Source organism: Pinus tabuliformis, chromosome 1_2 (assembly GCF_031772625.1).
Source record: "Pinus tabuliformis cultivar Carrire ecotype Pingquan chromosome 1_2, CPIR1, whole genome shotgun sequence".
NCBI lineage: Eukaryota > Viridiplantae > Streptophyta > Pinopsida > Pinales > Pinaceae > Pinus > Pinus tabuliformis.
In genome coordinates this window covers 32,415,105-32,435,783 of record NC_142298.1, presented here as the reverse complement: position 1 = coordinate 32,435,783, position 20,679 = coordinate 32,415,105, and the positions used below count along the sequence as shown (strand labels likewise).

General features: G+C 39.4%; 1 protein-coding gene across 4 annotated transcripts in view; it reads right to left on the bottom strand.

The window, feature by feature from the left end:
* The window catches only part of LOC149204267 (uncharacterized), a 320,269-nt gene extending 308,677 nt beyond the window's left edge, over window positions 1-11,592 (bottom strand). For all 4 annotated transcript variants that reach the window (XM_089394656.1, XM_089394657.1, XM_089394658.1 and 1 more), the window contains exon 1: window positions 11,329-11,592. In XM_089394656.1, the coding sequence (XP_089250782.1) occupies window positions 11,329-11,395 (67 nt within the window). In that variant the 5' untranslated portion in view covers window positions 11,396-11,592. The remainder of the gene's footprint in view (window positions 1-11,328) is intronic.
* Between the last annotated feature and the right edge of the window lie 9,087 nt (window positions 11,593-20,679).

Here is a 20,679-nt window from a genome sequence, read left to right as displayed (position 1 = left end):
TGTGTTTAATCCTGCTACTTCTATTGTTGAGAATGAATCAAATGCACATTGGGAGTGTGCCCTGGAACAATGAGTCAGTGATTGTTCACTAAGAGGACAAGTGGCACAAGATTTTAGCGCTAGACATTGGATGCAGATTTGACCTTGTAGTGGATTCTGGACTTCCTAGGAAGGAGGTGAAACCTGGTGTTACTTTGAGGGTGGAGGTGTGAGCCTCTGGATTCATGTGTTGCAGATGCAGGCATCGTATCCTTTTATTTGTTGGTTTAGAAAATGTGCATATTTGTATATGTGTGTATTATTGTAAACACTGTATCGAGCTAGATTTATAAGGCTCCATAGACAGTATGATTATTTGTTAGGTGAAGAAAATGTGTATGTGTGTTTATGTGATTATTATTATAAATACCGTAATGAGCTATGTTATAAAGAATCAAGATCCAGTAAATGGTATGTTTGTCATGTTCCAGCAGTGGTCCGCCATGGGTAGTATGTTCGGTTGCAGCGGTCCTGCTAGCTATAAGTATCATTGAACACCAACGATGGTGTTCCCCCAAGGGGGAGGGTTTTGTAATAGCCCTGGTTACAAATCCATGTAAAAATATATAAGACCATGGTCATGGGAAATGTATTCCAAGCTGAATGGTGGGAAAAACATCATAGTGGGTGTTCATTCGGTTTATTATCGTTAAGGAAATTGGAAAAGGCAATGGAAAAGGCTTTGGAAAGGCAAGAGGCATTAATTGGCATTTTATTTATGAAAATAAAAAAATTTAGGAGAAAAGGAAGGTGAAAGGTCACAGGTTGCATGTGATAAGGAAATTGAAGGAAAATAATGGAAAGTTGAAGAAAATGGAGGCATCATTGATAAAAAGGCTTTTGAGGATCAGTTGGCAAGATTTGGCTCAAGATTTTGCTCAGGTTTTGGTCAATGTAACCTTTTGTCAGTTCAGTTTTGGATCTCTCTCATTATTCTCTCTCTCTCTCACTCTTGAACACTTAGAGTTTCCTTGGAGAATTCTAGCTTTGGAGCAAGGAAGGGAAAAACAAGAAAAGGAAGGACAAGGAAAATAAAGGAAAGCAAAGAGAAAGCATGGAAGAGCAAGATCAAACAACTTCAGCAGGAATACTTAGAGGTAACATATTGCATGTGTGGTTTCCTAGCTGGTTTTGACATGCATGGTGTTGCATGTTGGTATTTGGTTCTCTGGTTGTCGGTGGCATGGTCTTGTTGGGTTATGACAGTGGTTTTTAGCCTTGCCTTGCCTTTTTCCAGATAGCCATGGTGTGATGGGATTGTTTCATAGTTTTGAGCTTTGGAATTTTCAAATGGTTTCAGAATGTGGGGCGGAGGTGGTCTCAGGGAAATTCCCAAAGGCCTAGGCATCCCTTGACCGGTTTTGGCGTGATACATGGTAAAGCCTAAGGGTGGAGTCTCGGTTTTGGGCCTAGTGATAGTGATGGATTCCAGAGGCATTCCAAGTTCAGTTTGGTTTTGTGATCTCGGTGGCAGTTTTGGTGAGATCACAGTTTGGTAAGGGTGGAGGTGGTTTAACCTTTGGATTCCCTTGGTGGTTTAACCGTAATGATTTGTGTTATAAAGCTCCAGTAAACGATTTTTAGCCTTGCCTTGCCTTTTTCCAGATAGCCATGGTGTGATGGGATTGTTTCATGGTTTTGAGCTTTGGAATTTTCAAATGGTTTCAGAATGTGGGGCGGAGGTGGTCTCAGGAAAATTCCCAAAGGCCTAGGAATCCCTTGACCGGTTTTGGCGGGATACATGGTAAAGCCTAAGGGTGGAGTCTCGGTTTTGGGCCTAGTGATAGTGATGGATTCCAGAGGCATTCCAAGCTCAGTTTGGTTTTGTGATCTCGGTGGCGGTTTTGGTGAGATCACAATTTGGTAAGGGTGGAGGTGGTTTAACCGTAATGAGTAGGCTAGATCAATGAATGCATTGACCAGAAAATGGATGATAAGCATATGACATTGGTTAAATGTGGATCATGGTAGGGCTCCTGGCTATCACGCTGCAATGTAGGAGAAAAAATTTCTCCTAAGGTTACCCATGTATATAGATGGGTGGAAGGATTGGTGCACTTTGACTTGATTGCTTGGCTTTCTTCCTTCCAATCATCATTGAGACTGTTGGGCTCATCCCATAGGAGGATGTGTCCAAAATGAATGTTTCCATGTCAAGTCCATTTTGGAGGAATTGGGGATGGAGCTTTGGTCAACCCCTTAGTGGTATGACACATGGAAGCTCTACTCCCTTTTGCATCAGCACCATGAGCTATCCCCTACTCTCAATGTTCACTCGTTGGCTTTAGATTTAAAGGATAGGTGGATTCATTATTTGCATAGTGTGTGGTCTGTGTAGTTATCTTACAAGTTGCATGGGTTATTGTTTACTAAGGGCTTACCTCTAAGGGCTTACCTCCAAGGCCTAGTTGACAAACACTGGTCTCTCTAACAGCCTCTAAACTATCTGCAAAAGTTTTGAAAAGGTGAAACACATGTTTAGGGATTGCCAATTTGCTAGAAATCACTAGAATGATGTTCAGACTCAGTATTGTGTCACTCTTTAGCAAAAGGTGCATTGGCATGCAACCCTTCTTGATCATTCTAGCTATTTGGTCTACGCTTCCTTTTTGGTATCCAACATTGTCTTTGTATCTCTACTCTATTTTCTCTCTAACAGATATGTTGTAAGTCTGTATTTGATGATGACATGAGTCTTTGTCTTTCTTTTTTTGCAATATATGGAGGGACAACATATGTATATCTTTGTTAACCAAAAGATTTTTTTCTCATTAAGGATGCTAAGTCTCTATACACAACCGCATAATCTTATTTAATTTTAGTTTTAGCAGCACTAAGGAAGAAGATATGAGCTCCATTGTACATACCTTTTGTTCTTTTGTTCTTTTGTTTTGCTGATGTGAATATTTTTCTGTAAATATATGATGTATTTTTGGAAAAAGAGCTCCTCATGAACCAAAAGGTTCAAACTTGTTAGTAGATGGGGTGGACGGGGAGCTAACTTGTCACAAAGGACAAAGGAACCAAGAGGACAATCTCTTATATCTTCAAGGCACAAGTTTGGGCAAGTGTGGGAAAGCCTCAAAATGGACAAATCAGCTTGAAAAACACTTGTAGCAGCAACAATCAGCATTTGACAGCTGCATATTGACGTACAGGCAAGCCACTAAGAAAACCAAAGTACTGACCAAGTATAGTGGCAACTATTGTAGAACGTTCTATGTCTAGGAAGGAAGCTTGCAACAAGTCGGAAACCTATGTTTTTAAAAGAAGCCAAACTCATTAAGAGGCAAAGTTAATGATGAGGAAGACTTAAAGAAGACAAACTTCAAAAGATGCAGATTTTGGCGAAGGGCAAGCTTGAGAGAGGTAGAGTTACACTCCTTCCTTGAGGCTACTTCTTGGTGTCCTTCTACAACCAAAAATATAGGCACAACTTCCAAACAAGGTCAATGGATGATAGAAGAGCCAATCCATCTTACAAAAATATCATTTGTGGACCTTGGCTTGTGAGTCTTGACCCCTTGGAAGCATCACCCTCCATAATTCCAGTGTGGGTAAAGCTCCCTAGATTACCCCTAGAGTTTTGAAATGAATTAGTTCTCTTAATTGGGAAACTCTCTAGGCTCATTTTTTATGCTTTTGCAAACAATAATAGACAAAAACAACCTCTCTACCCAAGATCATGTGTGGATTTAGATAAGTAAACTACCACCAGTTTCAATGTACTTGAGCAACCAATTGAGTATAAATTACTGTAATCTTTTGGGGGTTACTTCAAAAGTGTTTTCACCTAGCTAGGAGAGCACTAGGTCTCCTTATCCCTTAGTGAAGCTTGATGAACATATGGGTGCCTTGGTTTGAGTGGATGCATGACCATGGATAGAGTGCTAGCATAATGCACTTACCTAGAAGGTTGTTATCGTAATTGGCACAATGACTAACCCACTGGAGGCACACAATGGGAGAGTCAATTGCTTGATTAGGAGAGGTACCTACCTAGGAGGAGTGTTAGGCACTTGGAGGAGGGAACCTAACCCTATGAGCAAGGGACCGTATGACATACACCTTGGAGGTTAGACACTTAACTTGAGGACCCTTGGGTTGAGAAGCATACTTCATGGAGGTTGATTGTGGACCTAAACACATATGTTGAGGAAAAGCATTTAAGCATGGTAACTACCTTGGCACACATGTTGAGGAGCATTGCGCACATGATGACATGTGGTACACAACTAGCAAAGGAGCACCTTGCATGTTGATACTTAGATAGTGAACCACCATGGAAGATGGAGCATTGAGCTAAAAGCTTTTTAGATAGCACACCATCTTGGAGGAGGGTCATTGAGCCTATTACCGCTCAAACTAGTAGGGGACCTAAGGGGGATCCCTAAAGGGCAAATGCTAGGCCAAGGGCAACAAGTGGAGACTTAGCCCACTGTCACCCCAGCTAAGGCTCTCTTCTATTTACGGACTTTCACCGATGGGAGGAGACCCGTTATGTATAGAGTCGCCAATGAAGCATAAGTCAATGGATATGAGTGACCCAAATAAACCTTTTCCCAGAAGAGTTTGAAGGATGGAGCTTGCTTGCTTTCTAAACAAGGTACTGTGTATTCGAGGGAAGGGAAGAGAGGATTTGAGGGTTAGGTTTATGGGATAAGACTTGTGAAGGGTTTCCCCAATCCCTAAAATCCTTGTTAGAATTGATATACCGGATGGTTCTTGAAGAATGATATTTTAAAGGAGCGGGACCACACGAGGCCAAGCGGACCCGATCTAAGGTATGAAGAAAGTATGTAGCAACCAATGATATTCTTACCCTAGACAAGGTGGGGGAAAGGATTAAAGAAAGAATTTCACTTGAAGATGTTGGTATGAGGTACTAGCCTTGGGGATGGCAGGGCAAGCTTTAATCCTGGAGCTAGGGCTTCGCTTTTCTCCCAACTCCACTATTGGAATGGCTTCAAAATTAGAGGAGAGCTAGAGGAAAGGCCAACGCAGGAGACCCTAGGAGATCGAAAAAATTTTATGGCTAGCTTGTCGGGAAATTGATGCCCTAGGTACCTGAACCCGGCTAGACCTGGAAGGAGGTGAAAGAATATGATTTTTAATGACCACCCTTGGTAGATCAGTGCCTTAATCTTTGGGAGAATGGAGTCTATGATGAATATGAGTAGGATTTCTTGGTTTCCAGTCAAGGAGGCCTCAAGATCACTTCACTTGCCTTCTAGGTCAAGAAGAAGCAACCTTGCAGCTTTTATACTTCGATGTGCAAAAGGAATGGCTTATCAAGGTCAAATTCTTTGATAGAATTACCCCTAGGAGATTTTGCTCATATTACATGGCCCATACATTGAGAGATGCTATAATAGAGACAAATTCCACAATTTTAAGCAGTAAATGCATGTAGCAATTAGCCCTAGAACAGTGAAAATCCCAATCCAACGTATATGACAAAAGTAAACAAGAATAACATTAAAAAGCATGTACTTACATGTAATAGAGTATATCCAACCATTCACAATTGACAATAGAGAAGCTCCAAGAGAAGATAGACCAATATCCACACATCAAAACTCATCCATAAAGCTCCAATTCATCCTCTAGAAAAAGTGCGAAAATCTCAAGAGAGATAAGAGATCCAAACCAAAGTGATGATGAGCAAATGAGCTCATCTCACTTGTATTTATACACAACTTAAGAGTTCGAATTAGCCTCCTTGGCCTACATAAGCCCCAAAAATAAAATAATGTTCTAATAATACAACTTTTGGTGACAAGCCCACCAAACTAGCTCATAAATGAAAAAGTAAGCCTCTCAAGAGGTCAAATAATAATCTATGCATGTCGTAGGGCCCTGTAAGAGTCCTAATGAGGTCCGAGGGTGCCACAATGAAGAATAGGACCCTCAAAAGAAATGGATAGGGGGTTGGCCCCTTGTAATAACCTGTGGTGCTCCAAATGACATGTGGGGGCACACAAGTGTCCTCATGGGTCTCCAAATAAATCGAAAATGCCTGTAGATCGCCTGCAAGGGCTAGGATGATGGTGTGGATGATGCCATATCATCGTGCAAGCCCTGGATCATCTGCCAAGTGTATGGTGTAGATCTGTATGATGGATCAGGTGCATCCTCCTTGTCCAATAAGTGAACCACAAGCTATCTCTGAATGGTTGTGGGGATCCATGGAGTGCAATCTGCTGCTATGGAGGCCCATGGCTCTCAATGCTCACCCTACATGTGCCAATGTAGCCCTCTGGAGGATTAGGACCCCGTATAGGGAGACCAAACCCAAGATGGAAACCATCTGCAATCTTGCATAAGATCCAATGCGTCCCCTAGCCTTCTAATACAACAAGTCATTAGAGAAATCGATTAAATGAGTTTACCTAATCATGGACCACAAGTGGGGACTCCATAATGGCCTGCCCTTCCATAATGGGCTCTGGGATGTGCCAATGTCTCCTAAACTCCAAATGGGGTTAACCAATAATCCTATTAGGTGGTTTCTACTTCTAAAGGGGATAATATAGTCAAGGTACATCCTTCAAAAGGTGGTGCCATGTGACAGATAGGTGAATGAAGTAGGGGATGAAAAGGGGCAGCCCTAGGTCACATGATGGCATACAAGGATAGCTAATAAGAGGGAAGTCCACACTTGGGTTTATAACGTATAGGAAGGAGCAATCGTGGCACATGAGGTGCCCCAGCCTTGATTTTTCCACCCTTCTTTATATGTCTTTTTCCTTTTTATGATTTTCTTTTATTAACTGCTCAGGGCTCAAGGGGTTAGAGCATGATGTATAAGATATAGCAGTGAATTCCCCCTTTTAAGGTGGGGCGGTTCATCGCCCACCAGGGGTTGGGTCAATCATTGGTTCCTATATGATCAAGAAGGCTCATAGAACCTGTAGAAAGCAGGGTGATGGCCATGATGATGGGGTAGAGCTCATGTATTGGCTTTTGCCCACGTGCTAAATGTATTTTTCATGGCCATCTTTTGCATTTTGTGGCACATTTTCCTGTTGAATGTGGCCATGTATGTTTTTATCTTTCTTTTCAGCTGCATCAACCTCCAGGCTTCATTCCAGTCCATGACCCAAGGTGTGGGCGAGGAGAAGGGGCAAGCTAACCCTATGTGGACCCAAGTGGGGGAAATGATGAATGGGGTAATAATGAATGGAAAGAGGGTACTATAAGCAGATAAGGGAGTGGGACCACGCAAACAAAATCGGGGTTTCCCGTGAAATACCATCCTTGGAACCAAATGGTCAGTAAAAGAGATCCCATAGGACTAGGATCCAAGGTTAATTCCTAAAAGGGGTCTAGGGATACAAAAGCACAGACCTAGCCCATTCTTCGCCTAATCCCCCCATTAATCCATGCCCAAAAGTGTCCATGATAAGCAAACTACAATACTCAATTTGCAAATGACAAGGCATACCTTTAAATTCGAGAGGCCCACCTTCAAACATACGATCATGGCAGATGGACGAGGGACCATATGGTTGGCTCAGGTGGCGAGGAAAATGGCACAATGAGATAGTTGGTGGCTGCAAGGCACTGCTGGCTGTCAGCTGAGGACCAACTTGGAGAGAAAATTCTCCTAGGGATATTACCCACAAAATGGTGGGTAACAGAGCCCAAGGAGGATCATGCTTGGAGGGTGCACCGCCTTTGGGTTTGATAAAACCATAGTGTGACACTTGTCATCCTTGTATTGTAAAGTGGGGTTGCCTTGTTGACTTAAACCTAAAGTTATTGTGTGGTTGTGTGGAACTAATCCATAGAATAAAGGAAGGAGAGATTTTTTCTTATTACTCACCATTGACGTACTCTTTATTCTATCTTAAATATTTGTCTTGGAGAAGTCTTGTAGAGAAAAAGACCAATAGTTTGTGATATAAACCCTAGAAGAGACACGAAGAGGGATAATAGAGCTTGTGAAAATTCAAGCCCTAAGTGAATAATATCCTTATGATCTCAATCAAACAAGTAGATTGATGAATTTAATTCATGCTGAAATTAAATTTCAGACCATAGCATCAATCACACAATAGCTAGAAATAAAATAGCAAAAGCATAAAATTTAATTCGACACATAAACAAGAAATTACTCCTTCAAATCAGCTTTTCATTCTTTCAAAAAACTTACAAGTAAGCCTCCACAACCCAAAAAACAGCACCACACATTTACCAAAATCACTATGAACTGGAGCTTCTATAGGCTGCTTAAGAGGTACACCTGCTGAAAAAAACCGAAAACAACAATATTTAACAACATTGCTATACGAACTGTACAACTACCAAACAACCATGTTGTCCAGACTCCAACTCCATATGGATATACAAATTTGTATGGTTCTATTCGTACAATAGCACTAATTTCAGTACAAATCTAGAGAATTGTTTCGTAAAACTACACGGAATTATGCACTTGTTTTGGGTGATATTGCAGCCTCGTTCTTGTGTTAGGCATGAAAGCTATGGCGAGATCATAAAGTGCTAGAGGGGTAGCCATGCTCGATGATTGAAGGTGTCTTGAAATTGGTGTGATACCTTACTTGGAAGAAGACCTATCTATTTATTGTACTCTTGATGTTCCATGGAGGTCTTGGTGCTTGTATTGATGCATAGTTGAAGACATAGGATTTGAAGACTAAAACCCTAGGATGGACATAAAGACTTGGAGACTAGTGGTAGAGTTGTCTTCTAAGCTGTGATGCAAGTAAGCTAGGGTTTGTAACCCTAATAAAGACCAGAGCACTAATGCGGAGACCTTCAATGAGGTGTAATGCATTGCTTGGGGAGCTTCTGTGAGGCAAGCTTGGTGAAAGATCAATGGTGGACATGTTGGTGTTGATGTTAATTTGTTGTAGAACCTTTAGTGTGGCTAAATAGCCTGGTGGGATGCCTTGATAGGCCTTTGTATTGTTGGTTAGGGTTTGCTATTGATGGTGAATGCCCTGGCTAGGGTTTGGAGAAAATTGGAGAGTCCCAATTTGTGAGAAGCTTGAAGGACCATCTGTACCAACTTGTGATAAACTTGAAGGACCATCTTGTACCAACTTGTGATAAGTCATTGATATTTTACTTGTAACTTCTTTTTTATGTATATATGAAGCGTATTTTGCTGTCCCAGCTTTCTGTACTTGCAGATCTGATTTTCAGTGTATAATCTCATGGTGGATGAGTAATTTCTAGAGTTGTTTGGTATGCAGATTTATCATGAACAACTAGCTGATTTTGTTGAGTGATTTGACACACATATAGAAACTAAGTGAGCAGATTCATGACTGTAAAAAATCTGTTGTCATTAAGTAATTTTCATATCTGTTATATGTTGGGATTTCATGCCCTATGGGCTAGAAACTGTAACAACCCATCTAATTGACCCATTAATAAAAATGTTAAACCTTATAATATATGAATATATCTATATATATACATTAAACTTTATGATATATAGTTAGACTTTACAAATATAATTTAAAAGATATATATATCATTAAATAATTATAAACATATTTTGAAATGTTATAAGTATATATATAACATTAAATAATTATAACATATATTTGATAAAATGTTATAAGTAGAAATCATTTAATCTTCATAAAATATATTAAATAAAGGTTATAAGAAATATCATTTAAGATATACCATGTATTAAAGGAATGTTATGAATATATATAAATTAAAAGTTATGAACTTATGGAAACAGCGTGCCAACATTGATATCACATTTGTTAGAACGTATAAAAAATATCTGAACTCATAAAGACCCCCCCCTACCTACTGAAAATTTATTACTGGAAATATCGCGAGAGACTTCAATGCTGAGAGGCGGTGGCTGCAAGTGGGAGGGCGGCCACCGCCAGGCAAGGGGGGATATTTATAGCAGCAGCCTGACCCGGGAGCAAGGAGGGAAAAACCAGAGGAGGATTGAGGATTGATCAGCAAAAACCAGGAGAAGTAACCTTGCAGTGGCAGAGTCTTGAGTGATCTGAGTTCTGGGCACGGAGGGACAGAGAGCCTCTGTGGAGAGCTTCTCTGGATTGAGCAACCAGGTTGCTCTGTCTGGTAGGGTGGTATTGGCCATCCCGAAATTGGATCAAATCAGCCAGCAGTTCAGAATTGCCAGTTCAGCAGCAGCACCGGAGGTCAGCCAGCAGTACAGGTAGGTGCAGATTTCAGTTCTATGCATTACTGTTTTTGAATTTTATGGTTATTTCTATGGTTGCTGTAATAAGAAAGTAGGGTGCTACAGAAACAGTGTCCCCTTAAAGTACAATTGTTCAGAGTTTATTTCTTTGGGCTGCCTTGTGTATTTGGTTGAAAAGAAGTAAAATATATACTACTGTAATTTATATTTCAGATTCAGCACTAAAGCTGAAAGTTCACAGGAAATAGATCCAAGGAACCTCAAGTTTGAGGTGAAATCTCTGAATTTGCATTAAGCAGACACAAATGCCCCTTTCATTTGTAGTGTCTGCTCTCAAGCATTACATTTAGCAAAATCGTACTGGCAGAAGCAAAAACCAAAAGAGATGGTAACCTCTTCTTCAACAAAAGATCAACAGAATAAGCAAATGGATGCTCTTCTGGATTGTCAAGAAGTAAAAACTAAACCCTCAATAGTTTAAAACAAAAAGAAGCACTCAGAGATACTAGTAGTTTGAAAAGCTCAACATCCGAAGAGTCCCCAAAAGGCCCAATGCCTGAAAGGGGCTCAGCAGAAGGAAAAGAAAGCAAAGGCCCAGATTCAGCTATGGCACAACATAAAGTCTCAGAAATTGGAACAGAGCTTCTGGATATGTTGGAGACCTCTTGCCAACAATTAATAAACCAACTCCGCAGGCCCCTATGGAGGTTCACGATTCCTTCACAAAGAGGAGATGAAGAATAAAGAACTACTGGATGCTGACATCCCAAAAGAATTATGTTAAAATCAATTTCATTGCAAGAAAGATTGAGGCGTCTAAGAGTGTGTAAACTATCTATGAAAAAAATAAGGGCAACCACTGATGTAATCTCAGGATTTAAACCTAAAAGACGAATTGTTGATTCTTTGTGTCAAAACTCCTGAGAAAGACAAAAAGCAAAGTATTTTTTCTTTTGGAAAACAAATAAAGAGTTTTCAAATCTGTCAAAAATGAAAAAAAACCTAATCATGTCAAACTAATTCAAGCTTCGTTACATGTCATTTAATCCAAATGAAAAATTAGATATTGATTTTCCTTTAACATTAAAATTCCTGAAGCACAATGTGATGGAGATGCTTACCACAAATCGCCAATGCAGTCACACAATCAAGATGCCCTTCTAAAGTCGCAATTTTCAGTTCATGCATTTGTAGTTTATTCCAACTATTCCTTGAGCATCGACCACTGTGCTTTCGCTCAATTCTAAATCTCTCAATTTATTTACAAATTCATTGTTTTTCCCTGACTGGCCATCGACAGCCTCTTATTCTGCACAGGTTTTAATCTCTACAGTGGAGGATGACAAGGATTCCCCAAGAACCAAGCAACAAGAAACTTCATCAGGTGGATTTGCACATCTCTTCTGCAGATACAACATCTTCGTTTAAGTATCCCCAGAGATCAATTGCATCTGGTCGATTTCTGGGATCATATTCAAAGAATTTACAAAGAAGATGCTTGAAATGCTCATATTGACTTTCCAAAGAAACTTTCACTGTAGAAAGCAATGTTTCAGGCAAAAGCTTCTCTTCAAACCAGACAAAAATTTTAATCCTTTCTATAAGAATTCTATCCAAAAACCAGAGAATGAAAGATTGCTGAAAGGAGATTCTCCAATTAAGAACGTAAGTAGGCGGCATCCAAGGGACCACATATGTGATTTGAAACTAATGGGTGTGGTGGTTTATAGGATAGAATCTAAAGTACATTTTTTTTTCTTACTATCTGCTGAAATAAATCCTATCCCATTCTTGTATAAGAGGGAGAACAATTCAGGACTCAAGAACTGCCAAAGCATCATCACAGAATCCTGAATATTTTCTGTCTTACTGCCTTCAGACCCAGTAAGAATATTCCTAAAGAAATGTTTCAGCTTCTTTCTAGCCAGTAGAGCCCTGTTCAAGTCAATGAGTGGATGCCCAAACTCATCAAAATCAAAGCATTCTGGCCCTAGATTCCCGCAGACCAAGCCCTGGGAATGAATCCTGGCAATAACTTCGCATATTTCCATGGCTGTCTTAGAAAAAGATTTCATCGCTTCACTGAATTGGCACTGTCTTGACTTTGGCCCTAATTCAGAAATACTAGAGTTTTGAATTTCAATTGATAATTTTCTTATGTCAGTTTGAGCTCTTAATGTATTCCATAACTTCAAAACATTATTTTCGGATTTCTCGCAAACCAAATGCAAACGTCCTTCAGAACTCATCCAAAACCCAAACACCCGACAAATACTCCGATTCAGCATAGAAACTTTCATCAGCAATTGTAGTTCTTCCTTTTCCTTTGGACTCAAATTCTGTACAGCTTTTAAAATATTTTCAGCATATGGGTCTGACTTAGACTCATGGAGATATGGATATGGTGGGCTGGTGGTCACATCAGTAATGTCGAGAGGCATCAAACTCACCCGTTGTTTTGTATGAAAAAACCGAGAATTAAGCAGAATCCTCCCAGTAAGAAGCGAATCTTCCTCAGTTTCTAATTGAATTGAACCTTGTGGAATGACCCAATAAGCCCAGTCTGTACAAGGGGCGCTTAGGGCTAAATTATTAAAATTGGGAGGGGTGTATTCATTGAATATTGACTTGTGCTTGAGTTTCTGAACGAGCTCTGTCTCGGGAGAGTGATGAGGTCCACCTGTTTGTTCAGAAGATGGAATGAGGCGCAAAATTTGGATGTTCTTGGGGAGACCGGAGGCGCCCTGCAGAGGCAATTTCACCCACTGATTGCATTCGGGGCATCTGATCAGACAGTTGCGAGAAGCGGAATCGCTCCAATGGCGAGGTAGCTCGTTTACGCAACTGTGGCATGGTGAATGGCCACATGATAGTATCCTTGGGCAATGTTCTTCCTCTGCGCTGTATGGTTGAAGACAGATTGTACACTCCAGCAAATCCAAATGCATGTTGACAGACATATGTTAGTTCGATCGTAAACACAAAGTCAACGATAAAATCGGTATAACCCTGTAATCAGAACAGGTCTGGTTGATTGGTAAGCTTGGATGGAGAGTGAAGGAGAAGGGAGAGGCGTGACCAGCAGCGGGCCGAAACACTTCTCTGCGCATGGTGAGAGAGGTGAAAGCTTTTCAAAACATGGAAAAACATGATAGCATAGTAAATTAGAGGACAGTAGCATTTTGTTTAGAGCACGTTAATTTGAGAAACAATTTAAGGTGTCAAAGGTTGAAATTTTTCACAAATTTTAGAATTATTGCGTTGTAATTGTGATGTTACGAGGGTTGTTTTTTAATAGTGCGTGTTAAGTGAGATATCTTAATTATATTTATGTATTATCATTTTAATAAAATAATCATAAATAAATAAATGAGTTATTTTTTGTGCGATTTTTAGAAGTTTTTTTGGTGGGTTTTTCTGGTCTAATATCTCTAAAATCTGGCAGGAATTTATTGAAATCACAAGTTTGATGGATAACTTCTGCCCAATCCAAGGGCCCTAGGGTTTTTCAGGGTGTTGAATCCATATATAGAGTCAAAAAAACAAATTTAAATAACACAAATCAAGATTTCACCTCAAATTTTTCTACCGATTCGGGGAAGAAATTGCACTATAGACAACTCCATAACTAAATATAATTTATATATTATTGGTGATATTGTATATTATTTTTAAATAATATTATATTATTGTAATTATATAAATTGAATTGTTGTTAAATGTTAACAAGTGTTATATGCTCCTTAGTTTAAATATAGTTAAGTTGGAGTAAAAATATTGAATTCAAGTTAGTGAAAAGGTTTAGAATTGGATCAATTTAGGTTCTACTGATTGGTAAGTCTACTCTATGAAATTAAAGAACAAGACCCTGTCTACTTTGTGCCTCCGCAAACATAACCTTAAAAAACTATAATCTCTTAACCCTGGCAAGAAGATAACCTTAAAAAACTATAATCTCTTAACCCTGGCAAGAAGATTTTGTTTTGGTGAGTGAGAAATTTTTGCATACTTGTTAAATGGAAACATAGCAAGCTGATGTCAATTCGGGATCAAGGTTCCAACTTTCCATTATTACATTTATGATACCACCAACTCTCGGTGGACTATAAAAGCTTTCTGGGTTTTCCATATTGTAATGTATCATTACTAAAGAAACAGAGACAACATTAGAGGACAAAAGAATATTATTTATAAATTAGTCTACTCCAAAGCAATTGCATTATATAAAAGTTGCATTATCCAACTCAAATATGTAGTTAATGTTGCATTGAATATAATTATACTTTCAGAGGACAAAAGAATATTATTTATAAATTAATCTACTCCAAAGTAATTGCATTATATAAAAGTTGCATTATCCAACTCAAATATGTAATTAATGTTGCATTGAATATAATTATATTTTCATTTACATTTGATGTATAATGTTGCATTGAACATAATTATACTTTCATTTACATTTGAAGCATATTACTTGGCTCACCTGAAAATATAAATTCAACCCAAATTGGAATGGTATATTTTCACATTTTTTTAAAACACTGTGGTTAATCATATTAATAAATTAATAATGAAACTACATAAAAATATTAAAGAATTAAACATTATAACTATAATAATAAAATAACAATGGAACTAAATAAAATAGCATTAAAGATTGATATAGCCAAAATTAACTTCACATAGCACATGGATAAAACAATTTTTTTAATAAACGGCGGGTTATCCCAACCATAAATTTACATATTGTGAAAAAATATTATGATAAAGCTATCCAAGATTTCCTATGCTTTGGCTTTTAATTTATAATTTGTGTTAATTTGTATCACAAGAATAGTAATAAACATCTTCATTCCCTACATCGCAAGTACACCAAGTTCACTAAAAGCGAGTATGAAAAAGACCTTTACGCTTCGAAGTTCACCAAGCTGATGACCTGAGGGTCTAAGAAACCAAAAACATTTAATGCCTCTGCCAGATAATAGAGATATTCATAGGTTAAATGTTGAAGCTCGGTGCATATAGGATGTATATCTCTGCATCATTAAATGTTGCCTCATTATTAATACACTGTACAACCTGTAACCTCAGAACTGCTATGATGGCTATGGTACACAAATAAATCATTGTAAAATAAGAGAATAGCCAATAAAAATGAAGAAAACTATATATATATATATATATATATATATATATATATATATATATATATATATATATATATATATATATATATATATATATATATATATATATATATATATATATATATATATATATATTCTTATATTGATTTTTAGTCAAATAGCAAAGTAATTTACAATCAACACGAAAACGAACGCGTAATACATGCCTGTGGCAGGATAATAAGTATTAATCTATACTATTTCTTAACTCTCTTTGTTCTTCTAGTGGGTTTTCGAGGGCAAAATTGTCTTTCCATATGTTTATGTGTGCTTCATCGCTAGGACGTTTGAAGTGTTCTATAATTAGGGGGGCAACTTCTTTGCAGAGTCTCCAGATCTTGGAGCTTGAGCTGGACCAATCGATTGTATCATCGCTCAACAATCGATTTTTACATCAATTTCAAAAAAGTCGTTTTCCACCATTCTTTGGAGTCAGAGATAAGTCGCCAAATAATCTTCGCTTTGAGAGCAAGATTCATGAAATATGAGTGGATGCTTCTATTATGGTAGTTGGGGAAACCTTAGATATGGTTGCGTCGTGTTACAAGGTTTCTGGCAGTTAATCCAATGATTAGAGGAGTTGTTTATGTTTTTACTAGGTCTCATCAGCTAACATCCCAAGCTCTTACGCTCATGTTTGTTGCCTTCTTGTTTTGACGAACAGGGTCACATGTCGTCTTCTTCTCCTTGTTGTTTGGTTTTTTGCTTTTATGTATGGAATCGGAAGAGCTCGTGGATTATGAGCCTGAGGCTTCACCCTAGTCTCGAATATTCGTTGATTTTCTAGGTCTTTTTAGAACTTCCTTTGCTATTATGGGATCCTTACTAATTGAAATAGATGGCTCCAGTCCTCATTTTTCAACTATAGAAATGGCTCATGATAAGATGACTATTACAAAGGAGATAAATGCCTCAACTTCTAGACAAGTTCCTTGCTTCAAGGAGCCCACCCAACATCTTTCTGTGGGTTTGAGCCTGGGCTCTTTGGGCCCGGTATGGGGTCTAGGTCTGTCCAGACTGGTCTCCCTCTCAGATTTTCTATTGAATAATACTCATCCATTTGTCCCAGGATCTCAGGAAGCATTGGACTTTGGGGTCGGTTTTGGCACCTCAAGGGGTTTTCTACCAAGAGATTTTATTCATTCATATGTTTCATTTTCAAACTTCAATCCATTCCATTTCACAAACCCTAATAGTCCTGGTTTCAATAATCAGCAGTGCTCTTTGGTACCAGTCACTAGTGTTGGGTCGACTCACTCGAGGGGTTTCCCTTTGAAACCCGGTTCGCAAATTTGTTTAACCAAGAACTCAAATTATATCAGGTATGGTTTCAAAAAGCCCCACTGTATCCATAAGATTAATAATCCCAAAGTCGCTTTGGTGTTGGGTGGTGATATTAAGATGGAGAGGGTTCAAGGGGTGTTGGTTGGGTTTGTTAGAGTCGGTCTAGTAGCCCTCCACCAGAGATCAAAGCTCTTTGCATTTCATAATTAGGTGTCCCATCAGTGTGATCATGTTGCATTTCGTTAGGCATGCCATAACCCTGGTGGAGGGAGTTTGCGTTTTTTATTCCCCTCCTGTTTGGCACTACTGGTTCAGGTTTGTTTAAGTAAATAAAATCTTCAAAGGGTCATTCATCTTGTTTTAAATTTCAAGGTCTTAGGTCTAGGTTTGAGTCAATTTTTGTCTTGAGAGGTCATAAAGGACCAGCGGGCCAGAGGGATGTCCTTCATAAAACATCATTTCAATAATTCTCATTATTGTACAGCTAAATTTTCACCTTGTTTTCAAAACTCTGTTTTTGAAATACAAAGGTCATTATCTCGTTTTTGTAAAAAATTGTCAAAATTTCAAATTCTCCAAATGTTGAAGTGCAGCCATGGTCTCCTTTGCCAAAGCATCTCAGAAGCCATCCCTGCAAAAATTTTTAGAAGAAATCATCATTTCAACCAAATTTTTTTTTTTTCAAAGAAAGGAAACCAGAAGTCAGAGCCAATTAATTCAAAAAGTGTCAACACTCAAACATTATAAAGTGGGTTTTGGGCAAATAAAAATCAAAAGGGAGCCTATAAAAGCACATCACTCTTCATTAGCAACTCATTTGCCTCTCACAAGCCAAGTGAATCCTTGCAAAGGCGATTTCAAGAGTCATTGAGCAAATTGGGCAGTTTCAGGGGCGCGCTACGCATCAGGGTGGGCGCGCTACGCATCAGCGCGATTTTCTCAGTGTAATTTTGTTCAGGCGCTACGCGTCAGAGGGGCGCTACGCGTTGGGCAAGGCGCGCTACGCGTTGGGTTTTTCGCCCAATAAACTGCCAGCAAGCTACCAAATCCTCTTTTCTCTCAAGCAAATTTCAGGTAGGCCTCTCCTCCATGGCTAGTTTTGGTTTTGCAAGATAAATGAGAAATTAATATGTTAAAATGCCATGAAAATGAGAAGTTAAAACCCTATATTGCTGTGGAAGATTTAAAGACTTAGTGGTGCTAGGGTTTCAAAATATTTTGCTGTCCAAGGTTGCCCATTTTTTATCCCTCTTTTCCCTCATCTTCACCAACATTCTCCTTCAAATTTTCCCATAAAATTTTATAATCTTCCTCTCTAAAATTCCTAAAACCTACTAAATTCCCAAACCCTGCTTCACCTTAAAATCCCACAATTTTATGATTTCCCATGTTGCCTTCCCTAAATTCCTTATTTATGTTTATTGTCCCTAATTCCCTCATGTTCCCCTATCCCTAACAATCCCCTTGTATTTATGTCCCCTTGGTGACAGCATTTGAAAAAGTCAAACAACAGTTAATTGGGTGCAAAGTCAGCAATACATTTCAGCCATCTTGCCTTCAAAACCATGTCAGAAACCGAATCAGATTATGAGCAGAGTTATGACAGTGATTCAACACCGGAGGTAGAAGTGCCAAGGAGGCATCACAAGGGTGGTAAAGGTGGTCGGCATGTCAGGGAGGAGCCCACTTCTTTGGCTCATTTGCAATCTTGTCCACTTGCAATTACATGTTTTCAGTATCAATCATGCTTTGGATATTGTGAGCGGATCTCACAAATTCAACATCACAGAGAACTAGTCCGCTTGTTTGTCCTACATTTGCACAATGGTCATGTGAACCTTGCAGGAGTGGATTTCACCCTATCACCCGAAATTGTTGCTCAAGCCACCGGGATACCAAATGTTGGGGAGGAGTGGAACAAGCACCAACAGCTAGACAGATTTCATTATCAACCATATATCAAACCCGGGTGTATGAGACACCTAACTGTTGTTTTTCCCTTCAGATTCCTAAGGGATGAGTATGCACCCTTGATGAGGCTCATTATGCGCTATTTCACTTGTGAAGGCAGATTTTCACGTTTATATTCGTACCATATCCGTTTGTTGATGCATTTCACCCGGGTACGAATGATGAACATTCCATTTTTCATGTGCCGAAATATAGAGAGGATGGTGCCCTTAGTGCAAAGGAAGAACCCCGCACAGCAACACAAAAGTATATATCATTATGCACTGATCGAGATCATAGTGATGCATCAGTTGGCACAGCAGGGTATTGCTTGGGAGGATTTCATCTCTCGCGACTTCTTCATGGTGCCACAGCCACCTCCTGAGATTGTCCATGATGAGGGAGGGCCTTCACATCAGTTTCACATTCCAGAGCCCGAGCATGTCAGCACTCCAGCATGTGTTACATATCAGAGAGGCCACAGGGCCTTATTTGCATCTGCACGGCGAGTATTATCTCCACACCAGGTGGAAGGGGTCTCGCCTTCTTCATCAGCACAGCGAGTGTTATCTCCACATCAGGTGGAAGGGGCCTCGCTTTTGACAATAGCATAGGTACAGGAGAGAGGTAAGCAGCCCATGATTGATGAGGGACCATCAGGTGATCCGGACATAGACATTATTGACCTTGACATCAGTTCTCCTAGCTCGGAGCTAAAGGAGATCATTCAGCAACAAAAGGCTGAAAATCACTTGTTGCAGCAGAAGTTGGAAATGGCAAATTGGACAATCAACTACTTAGAGCAGCGCAACAAACAGTTAGAGGATGAACACACTCTTGATGAGTTGCGGAGGATCCGAGAAGACCAGAACTTGGCTCGCAAGAGACCCGGTGATTTGACACCTATTGAGGAAGGGTCTATGCTCATTCGGGTGAACACTCATTTAGAGAAGTTGCTAGCCAAGGCAAACAGGGACAAAGATATGCTCCGCCACATGAAGAATCATTATTGGGCCTGCATGCATGTGTGCAAAGCGAAAATGAAGGTACTCAAAGGACGATTGGCCAAGGCACTAAAATGGAGGAAAAGGCCCGATCCACTTCAGATTTTGGCTGAAGCCTCCTTGAAGGAGCATGGTGCTCAATGATACACCCCCAGCTCAAAATTCAGAAAATTTGGAGCAATTTTGGTCAATTTTGCATTTTTTTTGCTAAAAACAGGTTTTTGTCCTCAACGCGTAGCGCGCCGCGTGCTACCCTGAAGATGGGGAGGTCCATTTCACAAAAACTCTGCATTTTTGGATTTTTCATGACAAATTACACTTGCTCAGCCACTGCCAAGACATTTCATTGAGGTTTGGGCCCCCAAAAGGTCAAAAAACAAGCAAAAAATGACCTTCTGCCACTTTTTGGACACACAGGAAGCAGTCTTGGGAGATTGCATTTTTGGAGGGGCAAATGGGCACCAAATTGAGAAATTCCACTTGGGCTGGAGAGTAGACATCCAGACCTTTCCAACAAGCCCACTTGAGCCTCATTTGGATGCCGAGAAGTGCCCCAAAAGTGGGCTCAAAGGCGCGCTACGTGTTGAGAAATGGCGCGCTATGCATCAGGGAAATTTGCCAGTTTTTCATCTACAGCTCAGGACAACGCAGCTTTTGACTAGTTTTGACTTTTCATGGGATTTTTCACCCTCTTTGATGTAACTAATGTATTTTCATGATGACATGACACTTTTTTACCTATTCTAGAAGATTCATTCATAAAATAGCAAAAAATTAATGAATGAATTGGTTTCCTAACTTATAGAGGCAAGTTGTTTTGATTGCCTAGATTGTAGTGCTCAGTTTAGAATTGGTTGAAACAGCTCCTAGGATGATGAGCTCGACCCCTAGAGGCAAGGAAATGTGTTAGCTTGCCTATATTATGTACTTTCTTAGTCATTTTCATGGTTGGACTCTGGAGGGATAAGCTTAGACTGTATTACACTTTGTATCTCTGCAATTTTGGCAAAGGAAAGACCAGGGTTTTGCAGCACTATTTGGGATTCCT